A 27,175-nucleotide genomic window follows, 5' to 3' on the forward strand; every position below is an offset into this window, starting at 1 on the left:
TCACTTGTTTTCTCCTTCCCACCAAGACAAACAATATTTCCTCCTAAAATTAGGGCAAATATTTTGTCCCTAAAGAACAAAATATGACAAACTGCAATTATCTTCTAGCTTTTAATATATTTGAGAGGACTGACATCAGTATGATTTTCTCCCTTTGTTTATAATATATTGATTTAATTTGTATATTTGTGGAGGTTTTTCTTCATACTAGCAATATGAAATTTCAGTCAGGATATATCTAGATGAAGTTCTGTCTTCCTTGGACTTGATTTTCGTATCCTGCCTATTTTTTTTCCCCCCAGGATAATTTTCTTCAATTATATCTTTGATTATTTCTTTTGCTTAAGTTCTCTCTAGTTTTGAAACACCCATTAATATTAAAGTCGTATATATATAAAGAGTTCTTTATATATTCTGGATATTGTTTTAGGTCCTTGTTTCCCCCTTTGGTACCAGGGATTAAACTCAGAAGTACTTAACTCTGAGCCATATTCCCCATTCTTTCTATAAATTTTTTGATACAGGGTGTTGCTAAGTTGCTTAGGGACTTGCTAAATTGCTGAGGCTGGTAGTCCTCCTGCCTCAGCTTCCTGAGTCACTAGGATTATAGGTGTGCCATGAGCAAGGTCCATTTTTATTTATTATTATTTTTATTCTTTCTTTCCTTCTACTAACTTGAGGTTTGGTTTGTTCTTGCTTTGCTATTTTTTTTGAGGTAGATTATTAAGTTGTTTATTTGAGATCACTACCTTTTGATGTATGCATTTGTGGCATCCATTAGTTCTGCTTTTGCTGTCCCACAGATTTTGATGTATTATGTTATTATCATGTTCATTTATTTCTAGAAATTTTCTTATTTGCCTTTTAATTTCTTCAATTACCCATTGATCACAGGAGAATGTTATTCAATTTCCAGGTATTTGTGTACTTTCCATTCTTCTTAATTTATAGCTTTATTCATTTTTGTTTTAAATTTGAGGTTTTATTTGTGACTTAACATATGATCTAACCTGGAGACTATCCAAGTGCTGATGAGAAGAATGTGTACTCCACTGCCATTGGGTGAAAAATTCCATAATGCCTATTAGGTCCCTTTGCTTTAGAGTATGATTCAACTCAGATGTTCCTTTGTTGAGTTTCTGTCTGGATAATTGCCTGATTGGGGAAAGTAGGAATTTAAGTCTTCAACTATTATTATATTAGAGTTTTCCTTTACATACAATATTTGTTTTAAATATTTGGATGGTCCCATGTTGGATGCATATATATTTACAATTCAAAAGTCCATCCTCAAGTTTCCTTGTTGTCTATTGGAGCAGTTTTATTGTATTTTCTATTTCCTTGATCAAAGTTGTTTTTTTTTTTTTTTAACTCCAAGATATCTAATTGTTTTTTGTTTTTGTTTTGTTTTGTTTTTGCGGGGAAGGATACTGGGGATTGACTCAGTGGCACTGAGCCACATCCCCACTCCTATTTTATTTTTTGTTTAGAGACAATGTCTCACTGAGTTGCTTAGTGCCTCACTTTTGCTGAGGTTGGCTTTGAACTCACAATCCTCCTGCCTCAGCTTCCCAAGCCTCTGGGATTACAGGCATTCATCACTGCGCCTGGCATCCAATTGGTTCTCTTTTTATGATTTCTAACTCTTTGGTAAATTTCTAATTCATATCCTGAATTGTTTTTCCTCATTCTTTTTTATAGTTTATATTCTCTTTTATCTCATTGAGTTTTCTTAGGTTCAATATTTAAATTCTTTTGTAGGCATTTCATAATTTTTTAAAATTTTTTTATTTGTAGATGGAAACAATATGTTTATTTGTTTATTTTTATGTGGTGCTGAGGATCTAACCCAGTGCTTCACACATCCGAGATAAGTGTTCTACCACTGAGCTACAACCCCAGCCTGTTTTTTAATCACAATTATTTATGGAGAATTAGTGTTTTTCTTTGGGGCTGTTATATTTATGTTTATGTTTCTTGTGTCCTTATGGTGATGTCTGCACATCTGGTGTAACATTTTGCTCTTATAATTTTATAAAGTGATTTCACGAGAAAATATATTTTCATTATTTAGATAAGAGATAGTATGTCAATTGGAAGGTTCTTTGGGTTTTGTTAGAGGGGATTCAAAAGCAGACCCATGTGACTTGTTTATCTTTGACTGGTGTCAGCAGTGCCTGCGAGTCCCCCAATAGGCTCAACTACAACAGTTCATGAAGTCACTTCTATGACTTTGCAGTAGATGCAAGCTTCCAAAAGCCTTCCTCAGGCTCTTGGTTTGTGGTGGCAGGTGCCACACCTCAGTCATGTGGGATGAGGAGAGAACTGTTGTGGGGTACCTCAGAGCAAGTATAGGTGACATCAAGGATTAGGGCACCAGGAGTCACGAGCCTCAAGCCACAGGATTAAAGGAAACTTTTCCCAGGACTCTCAGGATAAATATGGGAGATACCTAGACCTGTGGCAAAAGCAGCCACACTTTTGTTAGGGACCTTTCCCAGGTGCTGCAGGGTAAGCACAAGTGACATGAGGACCCGTGGCACTGGTAATGTGGAACACAAACAGGACTTTTCTTAAGTCCCATGGGTGGCTGCAATTGGTGCTTGCAGCACTGGTAGCTCCCTTTGTGAAGCTGTCAAACCAAGTTGATTTCTCCAGGTCACAAGGGACAAGCACAGATGCTATCAGGGCTTTGGGCACTAGAAGCTGTGGTACAAAATCTATAGGATGTGGAGGAGAACATTTCTAAACCTTCCAGGGCATGTGCAGGTAATATCTGGGCTTGGGGTGATGGCATCCAAGCTCCTGGATGTGTGTGATATACGATACCTATCCTAAGTCCCATGATTTGAGCTTGGGTAGTGCTGGGACTTGTAGCTTGCTATCTGCAGTCCAAAAGCTGCAGGAAGTAGATGAGAATGTTTGGATCACACTAGGCAAGCTCTGGTGGACACAGGGCCTTTGGCTTTGGTCTTAAGTCTTGAAGCTTCAGGACCCAGATGGAAACTTTCCTTGGTCCTTATGGATAAGCTTGGGTTATGTTGAGACTTTTTGCATGAGAAGTTGCAAAATAAACATTTTCTTTTTAAAGCAAACTATGAAACAGGGACCAAGCTACTTCCTCCCAACTTTCATGTGGACAGAAAAAAAAAAATGGACTGATGTTGATTTTCATCCTACTGATCTTAAAATATAAATAAATACTACATATATATATATATACTTATATATTCATATGTACATAAATTTAAAAATATAGTATATATAAAATTCCTCCTAGAATTTTTGCTGCTTTTAATTTCCTCTTGTTTTTAGTATTCTTTAATTTTGTATTTTGGAATTTTTATAGATGTTTTACTATTAGGTGAGGAGAGGATTTAATGCTAGACAAATGTTATTTTAAACCAGAAAATTCTTGATTATATTTTGTGAAACTACTATAAAATTTGTAGAAGTCTGGATTTTTTAACCCTTCAAGTATTCCCAACAGAAATAATTCTCAAAGGGGAACCCAAATGGAGCTATGAACTATGTTTTCCTAATTTGCCTGCAAGCAAGGAAATTATTCCTAAAGTGATACTCCATTTATGTAATATTTGTATCTTTTGAGTTTTTTAGAACTTATTTTTATTTCTGCTTTTAAAACATTTAACTCTAAAATTAAAATAATTTGTAATTTAAGACTATATGTCAACAGATTTAAATCATCTCAACTTACCATAAATTATACCTCTAGCTATAGTTTAACTCAAATATTCATAACTGTGCACCAGCACATTCACTGGGTTTCCAAAAGTGCATAAAATAATGTGTTCAGATAGTTATAATTTGTTACAGACTTTTATTTCTTCTAATTATTGTGATCAGTTCAAGAGTATTTTTTGTTAGATTCTTAAACCATCTTTTTCACTAAATTTCTCAATCTCAAAGCCAATTGGGCAAACCATGATAGAATGCCTATAAACCACTGGTTCGTATAGACTAGCAGTCATGTAAATTTGCATTTTATATTTATATCTTGGGTATTACACAACATTATTGAATCTTAAATATGATTTGTTCATTCTAAAACTCACGTTGAAATTCAATTCACTGTATTCATGTGGGGAAATGGGGCCTTTAAGAGCTGATTAGGTCATTAAGATATATTAATGGCTTTCTCATGGGAGTGAGTTATTGCTTTCAGCTACTGATTTTAACTGCTAAAGTGGCTTGCTATAAACAGAGGCTATGCCACTCACCATCTGGTGCTCTCTCTTTTGCACATACCCACTTCCCCTTTTTACTGTGCTAGGCATAGTACAAGGCCCTCACTAGAAGTCAAGCAGATGCCAGCATCATGCTCTCAGACTTCCCAGCTTCCAGAACCATGACTCAAAATAAATCTCTTTTCTTTATAAATTTACCATTCTTAGGTATTCTGTTACAGTGACAAAAAAAATGAACTAAGACAAACATCTTATCTGAGCACTTATTTAAAGCATTGAACAACAATGACTTTTAGCAGAAAGAAGAGTCAAAGGCTTCCCCTCAAGATACAATTTCTAGATCATAGAGTGCATTCTGGGGAATAGATGCTATGTAGTTTTCAGAATATGTTCACAGTACCAACTGAGAAGTCTGTTAAAAATGCCTAGGCTGCACAATAGATCTATGGAAACAGAATCTCTGGATGTGCAGTTAGCAATCTATTTCCTTTTCTTAGAAACAAATTCCTTGCATCATTTTTTACCCATGAAAGTTTGCTCTAATGCTCTAAATAGAGTGATCTAAAATAATATCTTGGGAAAACAATGAAGTCTAGTTTTGTGTTTATAATTCCACTCTCAGGGACATCAAGTGAAGAACCAATATCAAATTGCAAGTCCATTAGCATATATTTCATCTGAAGCAATCCGTTTGGTAAAATGGTTCCAGAGTTCTAGTAAGCCACGTTGCTGCTTGCATTGATACACATGATCTAGGCATTTACTATGTAGAAATGCAGTGAACTATTTACAAAGGCAATGTCTTCCTAGAAGTTCCACCAGATCAATTAACAAAAGACACATTCAAATTGCAGAATGTCTCAACTACCAAGGAGAACACTATAATCAGATGTCAACCATTGTGCTAATTCTCAAAGTAGTTTCATTTTTCTGTCACTAATAACATTCTAAGAGGTAGCCTTGAAACCCAATGGTCACCCTCTTAGATAAACTTACTTATGAACTACCTAAGAGTATTACTTCAAGGATGTTATAACATTGTTCTGTGTGAAAACCAAATAGGCCCAATTCTGAAACAATCAAGCTCCCACATCAAGGATCAGAAATTACATAATCAGCTGAGGCAGTAACCAAATCTTTTAGCTTAACAGTGAAAAACTGCTGGCTGTAATTTACTCATTACATTAAGACTTTCAGTTGGTCTACAGACATTCAGAAACCAAATGACACCACTGAAAGGAAACTTTGAAGCATTTCCTGATCTTCCTTTGATGGAATAATGTATATCTATATTTAGTAGCCATTAATTCACATTGCTAACATACTTTGTTTGTAGCTATAGGGAGATCTGATCTATGGAAACATAATTGAAGATTGACTCAATATTAGTTTACTTTCAATGAACACGTGTGTGCACGCACATCTGTGCACAAAAGAAATGAAGTCAAAAAGAAAAACTCTGGTTAACTTTTGATAAAATGAGAAACATCTGAAACTTTTAATTAAAACATATTAGTAAAATTATCAAATATAATTTAAAAATAAAAAGTAAATCAGTTATGTATGCAATCAGACAGTATTTAAATTGGGGAAGAATTTTGAACCAATTATTGAAACAAGAATTATTATAATTGAGAGAATTTCAAACTATGAAATCATCCAGAGACAGTTTTTATATTCTCTTCAAATAGACATCTTCAACTGGTGGGATTAGTCAAGATGGTGGCCAAGTTACCCATTTGTTAGTGTTGTTTTCATTTCTAGCTTAATCACCTTAAGACAATGGAGGATCCCTAAGCATTCTTTCATTCAAAACTAATGGCTTGGGTAGGTGTCATCCCTCTGAGATAGCCAGTGTGGGGGGAAGAGATTGAAGGAGCAAGACACAAGGACACCACGATTCAGAAGTTACCATCAACACAGTACCTTGCACTCTCAGGAATACGGAGGCTGCTGCCGCTCCACCTTCGTTGGACACCACACAGTGGTACTCTCCCTCATCGCTGACTTTCACACTCCTTAGCTCCAGTGAGAGGTTGGCCAAAGTCCTCATTCTTGTGGGCTCTGCCAGTCTGACATCTCTGTCGTTTCTCTGCCAGGTTAGATTGTAATCCACCGCACTGATGACAAGGCAGGTCAAAATTGCTCTCTCTCCAGGAGTGACTGTAATATTGTTAGGCACTTCGATGACTGGAGGGGGCTCTGTGTGAAATCAAAAGTTTCCAATCAGGTCATTTTGCTCACTTTAGCTATGGCTTAAAAATGGGATGTATATGTATTGCATTTCTTGTAGGGAAGGTCCAGTATGACAGAATTTATTGGTTAATATGTACGCCAGTGAGCCCTCACTCCCTGCCCCAAATTACCATCTAGTTTAAAGGCACTTAAAAAAGGAGTCTACATTTACATATAAAAAATATGCTCAAGTTCAAACATACAAATTATAAACATGAAAGTCAAAGAGGCATGGTAAAAGGTCATGACTGGACAGATTGAGGAAGGCAGAATGAGGCAAAATTTTTATTTCAGTTTTGATGAAAATAGCATTTTGGATTTTTAAAATTTAAAATATATGTTTACTGTTTTAAAGAAAACAGGACATAAAGGATGGTAAACGTGGCAAGATATGACAGTTTCAGCTGTAAGAGGGGATACAATATGACAGTAGAATAAAACAAATGTCCTCTTCATAGGGATGGAGAATGATTTGAACTAACAAGATCCAAAGAGTAATGACAGACACTTAATAAAATTATATACATAGAATCATGAACATAAAAGGCTTTGAGAAGCACATGCATATGTCAGATTGTTAAAAATCTAATTGCTAATTAAGTATGTAACCAATATTATTAAAGAGTCACGTATTGCTCTAGTTTTGAGGCTGAATCTAAATTCCCCCTCTACAGCTCACTCCGCCAAATGCTTTCAAATGATCTCCTGTGGCAATCCATTATAAATTATATAGCAATAAAAAACCGAGGTGATCATTGCTAGTTGGAAATCCATGTGTCTCAGTTAATATATGAAAATAAGTCAGATACTCAAGAAACTTCTCCTCATACTATTTAAAACTCGACAAAAATGCAGATAATATCTCTGGCCTAGGAACGGACCCTGGAAGCAGATATGCCAAAACCACAGTGATTATCGCTGAGTGACAGAAATCTGTGCATATTTTCTATAGTCCCTTATACTCATTCTTGATTTCCAAAGATTTTCTAAAAGATATGTAACATTTTACATTGTTTTTTAAAAACCTGCATAAATTGTATCATTCTATGTTTTTAAAATCTCTTATGAAAAGAGCTGGTGAAACCAATGGAAAGAGAACATGATAACATTAGAAATTTTTAACTGGAGTCTGATGAGGGTAGATAGAGAAAATACAGGGCACTTAAGTTTGAATTTCAGGTAAACATTAAATAATATTTTAGTATAAGTATACATTAGGATACTTATATGAAGTTCAAATTCAAATGGGCCTCCTATGTTTGTTGGATGTCACAATCAGAGGCTACCAACTTCTACACCTATCTGTGTGACTTTAGATAAGTCAATTTACTGGTGGTCTTGTTCCCTTGTCTGAATAATAAAATGACTAAATTAGGTAATTTTAAAGATCCTTTCTAGCTCTAAGGTCCCATGAAGCCATTATGTTGAGATTAGTCCTCCTTCTCAGTGCCACCACATTCAATGGCCACATGTGATGGAACAGAGGCCAGATCTCTTGCCTCAATTCAGGGCTGTCCCTGTCCCTGTAGGGTGCAATGAGGACCCTGTTACAACTGCATCACAGTCATGTCCGTCCTCTTCCCTCACTCCCTTACAGGTGCTTTTCCCTACAGAATTCCTCCATAACATTCTTACATGCAAACTGAGCTTCCGAGTCTATTTCCTGTTCAAATATAAATTGAAATAAGCAAAACAACCACTGTATAATAATACCCTGAAACTATAAGATTTGAAAATGACATACAATTTGACTATTGCATGAATACCCGGAGAGCGTCTAGAGCATGCACACACATTTACATATATCATGTATGAATCTGCTAGGGGTAGGGGAAAGATGAGGGAGAGTAAGAGCGGTTTGTGAAGGATGCTCAGATTAGAGATTACCACAAATAACTCGGGAGTACAAGAAAACAAGATTCCTAAGTGAAAGCATGACTGGTTAGGACATGGGGACCAGAGGAGAGCCGAGTACTAGGGCAGGAAGCTGGCAAGGACCACTGGACTGATCTGATCATAAGTGGGTTACTTTGCTCCCTCTGGACTTCTGCTTCTTTAGCTATAAAATTATCAAGTGTTACAAGATTCTTTCCAGGTCTTACCCTGTTCTAAAACAATATCCTGCAATTATAATTAAACATCTCTTGTCCCTAGTATGCCTTTAGTAAGTTTCCTCTATTCAGAATTTTTGCTTAAGCCCAGAATGCTAGTACTCGTGTGTGTGTATGTGTGTGTGTGTATGTTATTGTGTTAATTTAAAAAAAATCAGTACAGAAAACTAATGTTTGTAATAGTATTAAACTGAATTAACAATATCCTTTGGAAAAAAGTAACTGTATGCTTTTACCATTTTATTCACTGGTTCCTATGTATTTGTATTCAGTGAAAGAGAAATATAGTGCTTTCTACACCATTCTGCATGTAAAACAATCAGTAACCAACATTTCAAATGAATCTCATGCCCTGAAACATGTTGACTATAGCAGAATGCTGAAAAAAATAATAAGGTAACATATCAGCAGAATTTTAGCTTTTCTTTAAATAGTTCTTGGACTCTATCTGACTTTGTACATTATAAATGTCCACAGTGACACCAGATTATCACTGTCCCATGATGCCTTCTTTCCTAACACCCTTTATGAAATATGAGAGCGACTGTCCTGTGAGTCAGTTCCTGATTCCAATATGCTGATAAGTGACTTCAGCAAAGCGGCAGAGCTAGAGCCTCCTCCTGAGTCTCAGGGGGATTCAGAAGCAGATTGGTGTAGTAGGCACCAGCCAGCCCTGAGAGAAATGTCCACTCTTCCAACTCCAATGGGGCCCTTGTTTCTTACTTCTGTGCCGAGAGTCACTGCCATGACCATCAACGCTTCCCCACTACCCACCCACCCCTCCGCCTCGTGCTTTAAAATAACCGAGTGGGAAACAATTCCTGAAAATCAGCTTGGGCACAGTACGATTTCCTAGTTATGCCATCGCACAGCTGGCACAGGTTAATACACACACAGAAGTCACTGGCGCCACAGAGCCAAATTCCTAACAGTTCACCAGTGCTTTCTGGTACTTCCTGGTTATTTATGCAAGATGTCTAAGTCAACTCGAACTCTTTCCTTGTTGTCCTTCTCTTAATTAATATCGCTGGGAAAAATACTCAAGTGTTTGAGTATGTGCTTTCCCAGAAGCTGAGGAATGTTGACACAATTCCAATGCTTTTCATAATTTCTGGAGATGAAAAAATGAATAGCTTGTGATGTATGTCAACTTGCTAACTCGTTTCAGAAGACAAATCTTTATTTTTCTAAGAATAAGAGAATATAAACAACTTTACTGCAAGAAGAACTGCTTGCCTAACTTACATGCCTATGTTTCCAAAAGTTCAGCTTCAACTTACTAATAACAAGCACCATAAATCCCAGGTCCCTAATGGTCCCTCCTATCAGTGAAAAGCTTTCTTTGTCCTACATTGTCTCAAGAAAATGCACACCAACACTAAAAGCCATATAGACTTTGCTACAAATTCAACAGCAGCAATACTTCAGTTATGACTAAACACACAGCAGTACTAGTCCATAAGGCAGGTAAAAGGTAATTCCATCAAAACAAAGTTTCCTATAAATTGTAAATACATGCCATGTTAGTGGCTTAATCTTGTTTATTGATTATATAGGGTAGTCTTTTTTATTTCCTAAGAATCCTGGAGATTAGAAGACAAAATATGTTTTATTTAAAATATATTTCCTTACAATATGAAGCTTTTCTAGCATCTGTTCATATGAAATATGCTCTCTGAATATAAAATATTAGCATTATTTCTGCCCTTCTTAATGACAATAATGTACCAACTGAGACCCCATGTTGCTAGAATGAGATCATGTTCATTGTTTTTAATTTAGAGATCAAAATCCATTCATAAAAGCACTCTGCTCATTATGAAAAAGGGGGCAGGGGCAGTTTACCCTTGTAACTAGAATAGATCCTTTACTTCAACTTTATTTTCTCAAGGGAAATTCCATAGGGTGATTGTGAAAGATATTTATTAAACTCCCACAATAATAATGGTGATAACCACGATAACAATACCGATAGTAACAATAACTTTCTACTAGGTGTCAGACTGTTTTCTGAGTGCTTTACATATACAGCATACAGCACTCAGTCCTCACAGTTTTTCCATAGGATAGAAATGCATATTGTTGTTATCCTCATTTATGGTTAGGGAAACCCAGGCCTTGAGTCCTCAATAATGAAACAAAGTCACACAACTGGTACATGGTGTAGCCAAGATTTGAGTTCACAACCGGTGAACAGATAGATGATTATTAAATCATAAAGGCAACTGTATACATGTAAAGTGGGTATTGACATCCCATTTCCATAGGTGTACTAATTAATATGCAGGTGATCACAAAGAACTTAGTGACAACTACCTGATACATCAAAATATGTTTGTGCCCGTCCCGTCCCTGCACTGCTGACAGCAATGCACTCATAGGAGCCTTCGTCAGACAGAGTGACCTTTTCAATATCCCAGTTGACACTGGCAGATTCTCTGGGGGTAAGAAAATGGAAAAAAAAAAACACAAAACATTAGTTTCTATAGAACACAAGACCAAGTTGAAAACAATGATCTGACTATTTCTTTTCGAAGAGTTCATTCGAAAGAACAATGCAAAGAAAGTTAATTGATAAAACCAGAGAGAGTCATTTTTAACTTATAATTACATACCTTTTTATAGTTCAACTAGGAAGTTAAGCTTTTCTACACTGAACACAAAGACACAGCAAAGTCAGTAATCGATGAAGACTGCGGATTTCTTTAGGGGAACATTTTCTAACTATGTCAAAACATAAGAGAATAATGCTACCAAACACTTGCTAAATCTCTTTTCTTCCCCATGTCTTTCCCAGTTTTTGTTCAGGGATCTTAGAGAAAGCACTTGAATCAGGTTAATTCATAAGCATGAAGGCAGGAATCAACTTTTTGATTCCAAGAAAATAAATTAATTTTCTTATGTATAAACTCCACATGGGGCTATGTACCAAATCTGGTTCAGTCTACATGTACAAAGAAAGGAGGAAAAAATTATCAGTTTTATAGTCAAACTATCATTTAGGTTTTAGAAAATCTCTACTTTGTATATTCATTCATTTCATAACTATGCATTCTTTGTCCTTTGACACTGTTTAAATGATTTGGGGAAAATGTCTTAGTAATAGATATTTAATTCTTGTTTTAAAAAAGTCCAATAATCTACATAAATAAGCATTATCCTATGTTAAAAAATACAGTTGAAATATAATAAATATTTTCATAATTCTCCTTTATCATCTGTGGTTATTCATAGCCTTTATAGAAATTCAAGGAAAAAAAGTCCATCTTGGAGCCTAATACCTTCCACTAAGTATGAAAGTGGCATAAGAAATCATACCTCAGAAAGGTATCTCCAAATTGCTCCCTGCCCAAACCCACCATGCTCATCATCAAACAACCACCAAGAACTCAGTGAGCTCTTTATTCCTGTCAGCACAGACCTAGAGCTTGTAAGAGAAAGTTAAGGAATAGATTCCTATTAACTGTAACGCGAAAAGCCAAGCATGGTCATTGTTTCATACATTATAGTAGCTGAGAATATCCATTTCCGCTAATGCTTCCTTTCAAAGCTCTATGCACTATGTGCCAGGGAGCCTTATTATTACATTCAGAAGAAAATGGAATAGTACTTAACTCCATACTTCACTGATAACTTAAGCTGTAACTGGAATGCTTGGCATCAGTATGCTAGGCACAAGTTTGTAAATGTCATTATCTAGGAAGTACTTTAAGTTCCAGAAAGGTAGAAATTTGGAATTCATATGCCTTTGGTGTTCTATACAGTGCCTGCTTTAGAGCTGAGCATATGCTAGAATTCATCCAAAACTTAGACTCATGGAAATATTGGAAACAGAAAGTGACAATTTTTCTAGCACTAAATCCCCCGTTTTAAAAATAGAAAATTTGAATGACAAATCATTTGTTCAAAGTCTCATAACCTAGTTGGCTAATTGCTTGAAGACAGTTACAGCTGCACTTGGCATGGTCCCCTTGTTTATGAAACAGTACATGAAAATAACTGTTTTTTATGTAGCTTTCTCAGCTGACATAATCAATATTTAACCATATTTTTTTTTACAAGGGTTTGAAGGGATGAACTTCGGAATGGGGAAAATAACTTGCCCAATAGAAATATATCCTGCTACTAATGCAAACTGGTTCTCTTAAGTCCCCTGAAGACCAAAGTGACTGACATAAACAAAGATTAAGTTGCATATTTCATACAATTATTAAATCTGGGGCAGAGGCATGTGAGGGAATCAGGATTAGAGTATCATTCTATCATCACTCATGCCTAATTTTGTCTCTGGCCCTCACTTCCAAAGAGCTTAATACATGTCAGCAAGGCATGTCATATTTCTGGGCCATGAAACTGGAAAAATGAGAAAAAGAATTATTGTGGCTTACCTCCCAAGAATTGTGTAGAATTAATGAATTAATGTTTATAAAGAATCTCAAGTGTCTTTGAAAAATGTTGCTATTTAAACAGGAAGGAGAATTATTTTATTTCATCGCCCAGATATGTAGCTTCACCATTTGATACCCTGGTCAGTTATGTTGCTGTTTATAAAATATTCAGCTAAGTAAACCATCAAGATATACTATGTACAGAGCAGGAGATCAATCTTCAATGAATGGAAAACTTTCTAGTTACAATGAACATTCCTGCTGTACATTTTTGCTTAAAAATGAATCCCAATAAAGAGACTGCAGAAGCTAAGACTATCAAATATGTAACCGTGTATGGAAGTTGCTAATATTGAATTTACATTGTAAAAGGTTGGTAAAAGAATTCCTAGAGTTTTCCCCCAAAATGTAGTTTATTTCATGGTTGAGTTAAAAGGCAAAGCTTTCCAGAAATCATTTCCCTCCACTTTTCAAGGTCTATTTATCATTAGAGTACTTATATTTGTTTTTAAAAGTCACTCAGTTTCACAAGGAAAAGTTGGTGTCTTCTGAAGCCACTCCTGTTGATTGTTCTATGCAGCAGTCACGTGTGCTTCTGGTCCACCATGTCATCCCACCTCCATCACACATCAAACCTCCCTGACAGTATCTTCTCCCCTTCTCCTGGCCCACAGGGCTCTAGCTACACTGGGCTCATTGCTTTCTTTCCTACAGGTTTCGTCCACTTGGCCTTTACATGTATGTACCTGCTCTTCCTGGGGCATGCCCTCTCTTCTGTGGCTAATGAACGAGCTTCTGGCTCACATCTTCAGGTCTTTGCTCAAATGCCCCTTACCCTCAGTCTTAAAATTTCAACCTGGCCCAAACCGCATGGCTCCCAGCCTCCTGCATATGACCCTTCCTAATTACCCTGTTATACTTTCTTGCCATAACACCCATCAGATCCCCTTATTGTGACACTTCAAATCAGAATCAGAGACATTTTTACCCCAAGGCCAATAAAGGGAAAGCTTCAGGGCCTCTCCTTCATAAGATCCCCTTCCAAGGTCTGATAAGTGCCGTTGTGTTCATCATTCTCTGTTCTTTGTCTTAACATGGAACTTAAATTACATAAAATTCAAATTCTATAAAACCTGAATAAACCCTTGGATGTGCTCTAGCATTGACTGTGTTCTCATATTACCTTTATCATCTGCTTACTGTCTCCCTCCATTACCATAAGCTCCACCAAGGCACACCCAGGTCTGTTTTTTTTTTTTTTTTTTTTTTTTTTTCACTGTGATATTCCAACACCATGAAGCAAGTAAGTGAAAATTGCTAGGGAAAGAGTACCTTAATATGAGAATCTATTTGCATTTACATGTTTAACGCTAATATTGATTAGTGATAGAAACATTACACACTTTAAATACTGGTCTACTCCGAGTGTAATTCCATTTCTGACAAAGCTCAAGGTAAAAGGCAGAAAACTTTCAACAGAGCAGGGAATTTGGCCCGGCTGCAGGTAGTATCCTGGGGTTTTCTTGGGCATTGTAACTTTAGGAGCATCTAGAAAAAAAAAAAAAAGAAAGAAAAAGAAAATCACAACAGTACTAAGTACTTCCTGTGAAACTATTCACAAACTTCACAAATTATTCCAGTAAATCATCTGCATTCCAATTAATCCAAGTCACTCAAAGTAACTTTTATTATGTTTATTTGTTCAAAGTTGATTTGTTTCTAGATATTGCCATGGCCACCTTACTAATGGTATCCATGGAATCATGTTACCTGCTCCTTCCACATAATCCCAAATCTGTGATCTCATCTCCTCTTAATAGAAAGATATAATTAACTAGTAATTAACTAACCATTCAAGTAAAGGCAGAATGGTCACCAGTTGTTCACAGTGCATTTTTTGTGCACGGAGCAAAATGTTTCTGATAATTGAATATAAACATTCAGCCACTGTAGAAACTTTTATCAAGCTTTTTTTAGAGAGTACTAGAATTTCCCATTTCTGGCTCTTAAATTGATTAATCAAATTTTCAGTTCTGCATTCAGTGAGACTTAACATGAAACACTGAAAGTGTTACTTAGCGGTTAAGAAAAACCAAGTTATTTAAGTATAAATGCCCACCAGTTTAATGCCGTGGTAGTAATATGAGATATTCTTTTTTATTTTCTAATCCATTCTTTACCACATCACCCCCTTCAGCTGTCTATATCCCAAGGTTGGACTCACCTGGGACAATACTAGAAAAGGAAACACTTGACACTCTCTGGAAGAGATAATTGTCCTTATCATAGCCCGTTACTTTGAGAAAGAAAGCTTCATTTGGTGGTATGAAGTCAGAAATATTCCATATGCCATAAGGTTTTCGATCTGGGTAATATTTCACAGGAATAACCTTCAGGGAACTTCCTGAGATACTCAGAAGTTCCAGATGATCTACTCTAGCTGGACTTGAAATGCCCGAGGTATTCAGCAACACATAGGTAGGAATCCCTAGAAAAGGAAGACTCTGTCAGCATCTACAAGTTGCACACAACTTAGGCTATATAGTAAATAAATATTTGCATTAAAATAACTTGTAAGTACCATAAGGAGGAGTATACAGTTTTCCCTACAAAGTGCAGAGCAGCATAAAACCTTTTCTACATAGAAGTTAACCACAGAAACTTAGAAAATACAATGTGGTCATCTTTACAGTATTTTAAACATAGGCAGCAAAAAAAATGAATATTTAGTTACATGATGTTTGATTATATAAATATTTTTAAAGATTTATGATTTTATATCCTTATGGAAACTGCAGCAATAAAAATAAATGAACAGTGACTGGAAAAAATACTGTAAGACTTATGGTATGTTGGAGCTACATAATTATAAATCTTACTGTATGAATTAAAATAGGAGCAAAAATAAGCTTTGGTAATCAGCGATGCTTTCATCTTGGAACACACACTGAAACATGGTGTATTTAATTTTTCAGCTATATTCAGGCATTTCATCTTGACAATGAGATCATTTGTAGATTTTTAGTAAGAAAAAAGTTTCACGGTCAAGATCAGTAGTTCTCTAAACTTAATAAGTAATTGCTCACTAAAATGCAGACTCCTAGGCTCTGCTTTCTGTGGCTCTAACTCAGGAGTCTGGAGTATGGCCCAGGAATCTTCATTTTTAACAAGCTCTCGGGCGATTCTGATATCACTAATCTTGGGACTTGAAAAACAGAAACTAAGCCAAAGGAGCAATTGTGTTTTAAGTAAAGATGCTATGCCTCTTAATTTTGTTAAATACTAAAAAAAATTATAAACACACAGACAATTGAGAGATATATTCACTTATACCAGTTTAAGTAGTATGCACATACAAACCTTGCACAGGTCTGCTGACTGTTTTCTTGAAGTCCAGGGTGGGCTTTCGAGAAAAACCAGCTCGGAAATCAATAGTACTGAGCCCAGTGATTCGAACAGAGTGTCTTCCACTGCTAGAGGTCTGAAAATGTTTAATGACAAATCTAGTAAACAGTTGATCCAGGATGCCGATCACAATAAGTACTAACCCATATGACAAACTGTAGTGTTTAATTAACACTCATGTTTAATAAGTGAGTCTCTGCACTTAGCTGTGAGTCTACTTTGAAATGCAAGTTTTACAGCACACTCTCTAAGAGATCTGCTGTAAAATACAATTCAGTCATATATTGCGTGTCTAAGGGGAGAAGATATAAGATTTCAGTCACTAATAAATTTGAAGTAAATCTGTAAAAGCTCCATAAAGGGATGGACCTTCATTTTTGTTCTCTGTTCTTCACATGGTAGATGCTCAGAAAATATTGAAAGGGAAAAAAATGAGTCAATTCCCTCTTACAAATACCATCCAGGTTCAATTCTGGAAAATAGCTCCTTTTTCTTTGCCACTGGAACATTAGAGTCAGGACAAGAACAGGAGCTGAGCGTTTCCCAGATTTCACGCAATGGCATCCTCAGCGTAGCAGCATTCTAGCAAAGATACTTGGGGTTTGAAATGAAAATGTGAGTTGAACACAGTCCTCACCCCACAGAGCTTGTGACTCCTGAGGGAAATGGCTGGAGAAGTCGGAATACGATAATACAGCAAATTCAGTGATGAACATACACAGAAGAAATATAGACTAGCCTGTTACGCTAAACTGTCATAAAGGGAATAATAGCTGTACTAAATAAGGAATCATAACTATGCACCCAAGTGGCTCCTATATACATAAATAATAAACAATTATGGAATAAGCGCAAAGGATAAAATGATACCAGTGTTTATTAGGCACTTCTGCAATGCCTTGGCTCTTAAATACATTGGCTTATTTAATGCTCATTACAACTTCATACAGAAGACATCATCAGTTTCCTCAGTGTTCAGATAAGAAAATTGAGATGCTACATTGTTAAAACAGTTTCTCCAAGTTTGCAGGTTTGGAAATGGCAGAGAGGAGGTTTTAATCCAAAGGTCAGGTTCCAAACTCTTCACCACATTGTCTACTGTAATAAATCAGCATTAGCTGCTATTTCAGTTTCTCTCAAAGAAGGATCTAAGGATCTCCTGCAGCTATACCTACACCAAATCACTTGAGTTGTTTGTTAAAAAAAAATGCAGACTTCGGTGCTCCAGCCTAGATTTACTAAATCAGAATCGCTGTTCAGTGGAGTCCAAGAATCTATATTTCAAAAACCACCTCTAACTTAGCAATGGAAGTTTGCCGTTATTTTATTACATTCACTGCCAATGTTTTGTCTCACAATGGAACGATTGCATGATACCAGCATTTAAGTAGAGGAGAGTGTGGGAGGATGGGATACACAAGATAACACCAGGGCCCCAAATGTGGATCCCAATCTCAACTCGGAGAAGACACATAGTCAGGTATCCAGCAATAAGAGAATGCAATAGGAACAGCCAGAAGAAACCACATCAACATTAAAGAGGACCACTGCCAAGGCTTGCAAACTACACAGTGTGGCTCCTTTTACTTAATGAGGAGAAGAAAGATGAGGGATATCTGTCCCTGTTGCTACCATATTTCTTCCTTATTGAGCACAATCTACAAAAACTCAAAGGTAAAGAAAATAAAAATAACACAACATTATGAAAACATTGTTCAATATTCTTAGCATACGTGTTGCTGTATTTTTAGTACAAATAATGCTGCTAGATACTATGATTCATTTTCATAAAGATTACAAAAGATCGCATGTGTCAATAAAGGGGTCTCTATCTCATCATTTATTTCATTATTTCTAAAGGAAAATGTTCCATGAATTTCACATAATAAATGAAAAAAGAAGTTATAGACCATGACCAAATTTGAAATAACGGACTGTGAATATAGTTGTATAAAACCTTGCAAAGTCAAATTTCACTTCTTCCAATAAAACAGTTTTACTAAAGACACTACAAGTACTGATTTCTTGTAAGTCATTCAAAATGCTATTACAGTAAAGTGATGGAGATTGATTCACCGACATTATAGATCACTGTCAATTGCCCTGCTGCTCAGAAAGCCCCTTATGATAAAACAGCCATTGAGGTTACCAAGGAGGAATATGACACACTATTTGCCAAATGACTGCCACCAAGTACTCATCGTCTGCCAAGTGCTCTGTGCATAAATCAACTGACAAAGGCCGATTTAAACAGTGGTGCTCGATACCTCAGTGAGAAAATTACAGATTATACAAGTGTTTGAAAGTATGTTATCTTCTGTTGCTAAATCTGACATTAAGATAAAGCAGATTTGATGAATAGGGAGGCCCTTACAATTACCCAAAATTTTCACAAAGTAAAATAACTTTGATCCCTAAAATATTACACTAATTAATGAAGTATGTAGAAATAAGAAGGTAAGTTTATTATTCTCTGAGCAATGTTAATATATAAAAGTTAATAAATTAACAAGACATCTTACTTTCATATTTCTTTATTATACTGTAAAGATAATGCCTGTATAGAATTTAAAATGGCTTGTGAGTAAAGAAACCTCCAAGTTAGTCCACTTTTATACACAATTATAGGCAACTCAAGACTAACCAGGATGATGGGAATAAAAAAAAATATTGTTTAAAAATAAAATAGAAAAAAATTAGAACAATTTAGATAAAAAATGGCTCTAATATAAACTATGCATTTGTCATTCTTAAAACAATTCTCTTAAAAGAATTAAATACGTGGACAATATTTTAAGAATATTAAACATCACATTAAATTTCTTTGTGAGAAAGTACCAAAAGTTTGCTGCTAAAGCTTTTATTTTAAGAGTATTTCTTATCTGAGCTCCCTTTTAAATATATTAATGAAACGGGACAATAAAGCTTAATGTAAAATGATGGCAAAATGATAGGTGAAGGAGAAAGAAATTAACATTGATAAAATGTACTTGGAGACTAAGCCTTTTTCATAAACTACCACTCTTATTTCTTATAAAAGCTCCTCTGAGAGTACCATTATTATTCTCATTTCACAAATCAAAGAGGTTAAATAATTTGTTAAAAATAGCAGTGGAGCAGGTACTAGATGATATGGAGGTGTTCTGGGGCAAAGAAAATTCAACTAGTTCTGTAACTGAGTTAAGCAGAGGCAACCAAGCTGTATTTCTTCTCCTTCCCTTATCCTCCAAATTATTTGAGCCTTCCTAATATTATTTTCCGTATATGTGATAAAACTAGAAAGCCAAGATTACTTTTAATATTTTCTACCTGATACTTTTATATCAGGTAGCATCAATCTGTTACATTAAAATTAGAGTATTATTCCAGAAAGCTGGTCAACAGAGTATCTTTGAGCATCACTCTTGTGTTGGAGCCACCCTAACCTCGTTTCTCCGTAGCTCACAAGGAAATTTAGGAGCAGCATGCTGGCTCAGAGTGTAAGAGAAAATTTTCTACATACCAGATCCTGGACAGTGTTTCCATGGGCTAGAAATTCCTAGAGGTGTTTTAAATAGTCAACTTAATCATACAACTTAAAGATGTTTATAGTGGGGTACGTTCCTGCCCTGAGTGAGGAGTCTCATGTTCATGAAGCTGGGGAGGGATCTGAGTCAGGAATTCACAGGCTGCTGTAGCATAAACCAGAGGTGAAGCGAAGTTAGATTTGACAGAGGTGAGTTGATGCTAGACGCCACTGGCATCTTGAAATCATAAATAGGTCATCCTGACCTACAAAATAGTCAAAGAAGGAAGAGAACGGGCCAGAGTCTAGTTTTCTGATTGGAGTGAGATGACCAGGAATGAAGACGCAGGACAGGCTGAAGCACCATGGAGCAAGCACCATGGAGAGCTCCAGGAGAACCCGGTGGCTCCTCTGAGGTCTTGGCTCAGGTCTCCTGGCCAGCTCTACTGCAGATGGAACTCCCAGGTTTAAGGAGGAGGGCTTATCAATTATCTGCCTATATTCAAAGCCCCTTCAGGGCAGTAACAATGTCCTTCCTCACCTAGAGAATATGATTCAACAGGCACATAATAATTGAGGGTCTTATAAATGATGAAAACAGCCTGGTGTTAATGCTCTTCTTTAGATTCCCCTGAGACTAGCTAATGTCAGAGTCACCAAGAACTCACTAAATTATTCTAGATGCATTATGCTAAGCATGTTCCATCTTATATAACCTTGCTAACTCTGACATCCAGAGATGATTTTATATATAGCACCATAAAAAAACAGCAAGTTAAATGGCAATAATTCCAAGTTCAATGTTCTTTCTATAGTCCCTAAGTCTATGCAGAGTGTTTTAGAATAACATAATCTCATGGCAGACTTGAAATCCTAGGCATGGAAGACAATAAAAAATACTCTGCAACTGCGTGACTGTTATTCTGTATTCTTCTTTTCCATACTGGGAATTGAGCCCAGGGTCTCATGCACACTAGGCACACACTATCACTGATACACATTCCCAGCCCTCTTTAAAATTTTGTATTGAGACAGGGTATCACTAAGTTGCTCAGGCTGGACTTGAACTTGTGATCCTCTGTTTCTCAGTCTTTCTAGTAGCTGGGATCACAGATATTTGCCACTGCCCCTGGCTGCTATTCTGCATTTCAGTTAGGAAAGTTCAGTTAGTGGGTTATTGGTAAACTCCTCTCTAAAAATTAGTAAACCTCAATTTTTTAAATGTTCTAATTTGTATGGAGTAAATACTTCCATCATGGCTGATTCTTAGCTCCCAATATGATGCCACTGGATACAGATGGGAAGAAAAGGGCATTCCAACTCCCCACAAGCTTCTGTGAGACAGCCCTAGCACGCCAGGCTGCAATGAGAGTTCTGGTCCATTGGTGATGCAGTGGGTAAAGTGTGTCACTTCTGGGATGAGCTAGAAGTAACCGAAATCTCTTCTAATTTATTCAGTGTATGCTCTTGTCCTTTTCCCTTTTAAAGGAACTGAAGAAGCTGCATGCTTTGAATTATAATGGAGCCTCCCCATCAATTTGAGTTCCTGAGTGACTGTGTGAAGCAGAACATCCTGTCAACCTTCCATGACATGGAACAATAATGAGGTCTGAACCTTCCTGTGCTAATCCAGTGAGAATTCCTCCCTTCACTAAATAGGAAATCTGCCCTGTTGTAAACTGAATTAGAAATTGGTTGGTAGTTTTTATTTCTCTTCCCTAAAGTGTTGTAATGTTTTCTAAAATAGCAAATGTTCCTGAAGGTAAAAATAAAACAAATAAGCGCCGCCCATTTCATGTATATCTACAATAAAAATTAAATGTATAATTTACATATATTTGAGAGAATAACTAATTTTACTAATTAATCTGCCGGCGTGTTAGAAACTGTTACAACACTTTTAACTAATATCTCATGGAGGTCGACAACATGAAGTAGCTATGATTTTACTCAGACTTCGGGTGGTCAAGTAATATTTCTAGGCCAAAAAGATATTAAGTAATGGATCTTGAACATCAAATAGACATCCATCCATATTTGAAGCATTTGCTCTCAAGTGATATTATTTTTTAATTAAAAAACTTGATTGTTTCAATCAATTATTTGAAAACTTATTGTTAGTCAGGCACTGTGCCAGTCACAAAGATAGAATAATGCTAGCTAGATTTATATATCATTTTACTGGACATAGAAGGAAATATGATCAAAAAAGAAATATACCCAAATTTCAGGATAATTTCTATTAAATATATGTATATGCACATTCATATATACACATCCATATGTTCATATATACTCAAGGATATCTATCCCTAAGTGTGCAAATATATTTTAAAATGGAAGACATATTTAGTTAATAGTCTGACACTGGCAGATCAAAATAACTGGGACATTTTCTTGGAAAAATCCACCATACAGTATACCACTGACCTAAAATATACCTATTTAAATAGCACATCTGATATAGTCTACATTATTCTCACCAGGTGAGAATAACTGGAGGACAGTCTTAGAACCTTTCTGTGTGGTCCTTTGTAAACTGGAGGTTGATTTAATAATGATTCCTAGACAAGCTCTGCCAATTGAGTCTGATTTCTAAAATATTCTCACCCTGCCAAAAATTCATTAGTATGCTCTGACAACCAACATAAACATCTAAACCAAAATATTTCTACTAGTCTCAGAATCTCAATATAATCACAAGGTTGCTACACTCCTTTTCTATCTGGGAGATTATCTAAGCACAATTTGTCCAAATTTACTTAATGGAAACATACCCCAGGGGATGTGTTAAACTACATGATCACACTGATAATCCCAGATGAATAGAAACATTTCGTATTATCTAAACCCATTATTTAATATCTTTGCAGGGAGTTTCCCTTAAGGAGCAGAGGACAAAATTGGGCTCAAGGGTTTCTGTGGCTATATTTGAACACTCTCTATATAGATAGAGCTGCCTGAATGGAAAATTCATATTGCTTCTCAGAAATAAGATCCAGGACTTGCAGCTTCTCTACAAATGGAAACTTAGTGGCATAAACAACTTCTCTTCTGTTTTTAATAAAACTTTATATTCTGTTCAGTTACTATTTTACAGCATGCTTTACCTACATCAAAGGCAAGTGAGAACATTTGAGTTATTTATATGATTACAGAAATGAGTGGACTCATCGTGTCTGTTTAGTAAAAGTGCCCTCATGTGTCAAGGACTTGCTATGGAGGCCACAAATGAAAAGCAATGGCCACTTGTAGCATCTTAAATCACAAACCACATCCAGGTGCTCTATGCTAGTACCTAAGCTGTGGGCTAAGAAGGCCACTCTCCTACCTGCTTCCCTAGACACCCTCAGAACCCACGGGCTGATGTTTTATTCACAATGTTTTTCTCAGACACTGGAATTTACTAGTGGCAGAAAATACTCTATTGTCAACGATGGAGAGAAAATCTGTACATAAATAAAAATAAAACATGGGAGCAATTAATTCAAAAGGGACACACCAGAAAAATTGCACTGAATGCTACAGGAGAAAAGAGTATTTTGGAGGAAAAAAAATCTGAAAAGACTCAGTAAAAGTGTTGCCATCTGATCTGAACCTTGGGAGTCAGTTACAAGTCAGACTGAAAGGAAGGGCATTTTAGGGAGAAGGAATAGATTGGGGCGGGGGCAGGAAACATGGGGAAGAAAAAGTAGAGAATGGGGGCTAGGACATAACTGTATTTGGCTGGTGTATAAAGTCAAGTGATGGAAGAAGACCAGAAAGACTGGCTGAGGCTCAGCGGAGTGGCATTTCAGTATCCTGCAAACATTAAATAATATATAGACTGCTCTCTGTACTTGGGATAAAAACTGTTATTTGAAACATTCAAAAAGTCATTAATAATTCTTCTGACAGAGCAGACATTTTCCAGATAGCAGGTTGCACGGGAGATAGCTCCAAGGATACATTATCTAATCTCACACATTTCTCTTCTCGAGAAAGAGCAAAGGTAAAACATTTATCATTCATTAGTCATCCCAAAGGGAGGTCCCATGTCAGCAGCAATATTTATGTCAGTACATTCAGCTCACTTTTCTTTGCATCATCCTGATACATTCTTCGGGTCTTTCACATTACAGCAATGTAAGTTTATTTTTAAGTTGCAACATATCCTTTGGTTGGTTGTTGGCAACTATACACTAGAAATAGTGAAAACAAGAAGTGGAGGTTCTTTGGTGGGGACTATATATAAATGTAAGACGAGATAATAGATATTGTGTCTTTTTATTATTCTCTTAATTATAGGAGACTGAGCTTAGAAACTTGTTTGAACAGTTTTCATCACTTCACCATCTTATCATCCCTCTCCTCCTCACTCACAGGCTAATCCCAGTACCTCTACACTCTAATTATCAATTAAATGTGCTTACTGCCCATTAATTCAGTCACATGGAACACAGCCAAAGGCAGACACTCAGGAAGTATTTATTAAATGGATGGCCGAATGAATGGGCGTTTTAGGCACAAGGTTAGAGCCATACAACATCCCTGTTCCAGGCACGGATTTTACTAGAGGAAACACTGCTGGTAGCAATCCACATCACCAGAATACAGGTTCAAATATCTCACAACAAATTACCAGTAACGTGGAAGAATGGCATCACTTGCATGTATTTCACAGTCAGTAATGGATAACTTCATGTTGCTATTCAGAGAGCAGGAACAGACTAACTCAGTGAACTGCTAGCTCAGGACAGGACTGGCTTAGGTCATGCTGAAAGAATTTGGGGGATAAAGAGACTCAACACTTATATTCCTTCCTACTGTGGTCACAGAAAATCAGACTCAACACTAGTCATATTTCAGGCAATTAGATCCAAATAATTGCAACATCAAATTTAGCCATATTTATTTAAAATATTATAGCAACATAACTCTTCACCATTGCCAATCACATACCTCCAATAAACACTGGGCACCTACTATGCAAGGAACTGGGTGACTCAAACAGGCATATAGGACCTTTTCTGGTCCATTCGTTAAGAAATTTCAAGATTTGCTTTCACACTGACTTTCATATATCTTCTTATTCTATATAATCCACCTCCAATAACCCATACTCCATTTTCCCTACAGGGTTTGATTTCTGATAGTAAGTAAATTACCTCCTAGGCCTTGAATGGTGTTCCTATGTAAACGGTCCTTCTTTAAACTGGGGAAATCAATGTAGATATTCTCTTCAAAGACCAAAAACTGACTGGCATGCAAAATCAGCTCCCTGAATTTCTAAGACTTATCACAGTCACACACTTTTGCAGCAGTTCTATCATCTGAATCACAGTCCCAGAAATCCTGTTTCTTGTGTAGGAAAGCTGAGCCAGTGAAGGAGGAAATCATGCTCAGGTATCTTCCTTCAGGTTCTCCCAGAAGGATTTTAGAGCAAGTTGTTGACTTGGGACATGCAAAGCCTGCTGATAGGAAGAAGGGAAAAAGAAGAGGCCAGTCAAGGGTGTGCTTTTATGGCTGCTCTCTGGATAAACACCTGGACCTCATTCCTTCTGGGGGTGAAGGCTGCTCCTGAGAAGTGTTAATTCCTCAGCAGAACAGCCTTCTCCTGTTCTGGGGAGGAAGGAAAAAAAAAAAGCCTCCCAGATACAGAAATGAAAATGCTGGAGTTGGAAGGAGGCCAGGGTACATTAGGCAGTCTGAGAAATACAGCAAGTCCCTCAGCATTGACCACTGTGGGTCACCCAGGAACCTGCAGCCAAGTTAGATTTCTGATTTACTGAAGCCTAAATTTCAAGTGCATGTTCTTTCCATCTTTCCTCTATGTGCCAAAATTGGGTGCTTCACTAAAATGGTGATAAAACTCTTAAGATGAAATTCCAGTTTTCAATTATCATTGCTGTGTTAAAGAAAACAACGCATGTAGATCCAACCAAACAACAAGGGTTCTTTGAGAGCTTGAGAGCTTGCACTGTAACAGAAGCTACATGGAGTATTTAACTGTCTCATCTTACCTTAATTTTCAGACCAAATTTAAGAAGTCAAGGACTGCCACCCTTAAAGACAAAGGAGGAAAGCAAGGCACAGAGTTCTGTTCTTGAACAGTACAGTTGTTAAGATTGAGATTCACACCCAGGTACCTCCACACCAGAGCCAATTACTCTACTGGCTCCAGGTCTGATGATTTTGGAGCAAGGGATGACAATAAAATCAACCCACAGGTTTGACAATAGGAAAACTATTCAAAAATTTTAAGCATTATCCTGAAGCACCGATGATATTCACGGTCATCAACACGTAACATTACCAAATTCAAGATCAAGACACTCTGAGGCATGCACTAGGTGGACTGGTTTTTATTAGCAGCACTCTCCATTATGGCAAGATTAGACATAAGTAAACTGTTGTACATACTTTCTACAACAGGCCAACATAAAGTAAAATAATAAACAGCCTTTGTGAATTAACAGTACCTTCACTGTCCACATCCCAGCCTCTGGCTCCTTCACATTCACCACTTTGGCAGAGTTATGGATATTTAATAGCTCATTCAGGCCAAATCCCTTTTTGATCAGCTTCCCTGAAAAACAAACAGAAAGGTAACAAGCATAATCTTTCTCCCAGTTAAGAATATTAGCTAATTTAACATTACATAAAGCTAAGAGTATGATCCGATTTCAAATAATGCAAAGACAGTTTTTTACTAATGTCTTGCAAACTAACCCAAAGGGCTTTTCTTTTCTATGTTGTGGCAGGCATTCGTGCCCACAGCTTAAAATATTTTTTTATTTTTGTCTAAAATATACTTGGATACTGGGACTGAAGTAATAGGTTCCCATCTGTAATGTTAATTTGATGGCAAAGTAAGAATAACAACTGACAAAAGTGATCACTTCCAAAGCCAGCCTAGATAAACAACAATTAGAACAAGTTATGTGCAGTCACTGGAGACATTGAGATTAAGTACATGGCAAACTCAGCGAACCAGAATAAATGTCTTTTCAGAGATCAACCAAGGTATTGGTGACATGAGAGCTCTGGGCATATCTTTGCACCATGTTCAAAACTTCAACTAGTTTTCCATGAAGCACAGGAGAAGGCTTTATGTGTCATATAAATAATTAAAAGAAGCAGTATCATAAGCGGTGGAATGAGACCATCCTGCCAACCTGAGATTTAGCTAAAAGTATCTAATAGTTGGAACTTAAGGAAGAAAAAAAAAAAGCAAATATGGAAGCAAGCCATAGTTTAGCTTTTCCCTCCCGGCCTTCCTACCAACTACTTTTAAAATACATAAACAAATAGATTGCAAACACCCTATGTTTGAATTGAAAG

General features: G+C 36.5%; 1 protein-coding gene across 1 annotated transcript in view; it reads right to left on the reverse strand.

The window, feature by feature from the left end:
• HMCN1 (hemicentin 1) overlaps positions 1-27,175 on the reverse strand; it is a 415,431-nt gene that overhangs the window by 229,427 nt on the left and 158,829 nt on the right. The window contains exons 6-11 of the mRNA XM_081299050.1: positions 26,314-26,420; positions 16,303-16,423; positions 15,167-15,430; positions 14,346-14,490; positions 10,871-10,992; positions 6,135-6,410 (exon numbers count right to left, since the gene is read on the reverse strand). Of these exons, the coding sequence (XP_081155176.1) occupies positions 6,135-6,410; positions 10,871-10,992; positions 14,346-14,490; positions 15,167-15,430; positions 16,303-16,423; positions 26,314-26,420 (1,035 nt within the window). The remainder of the gene's footprint in view (positions 1-6,134; positions 6,411-10,870; positions 10,993-14,345; positions 14,491-15,166; positions 15,431-16,302; positions 16,424-26,313; positions 26,421-27,175) is intronic.

The sequence above is a fragment of the Spermophilus citellus genome (assembly GCF_964194105.1).
Source record: "Spermophilus citellus genome assembly, chromosome: 6".
Taxonomy (NCBI): Eukaryota; Metazoa; Chordata; class Mammalia; order Rodentia; family Sciuridae; genus Spermophilus; species Spermophilus citellus.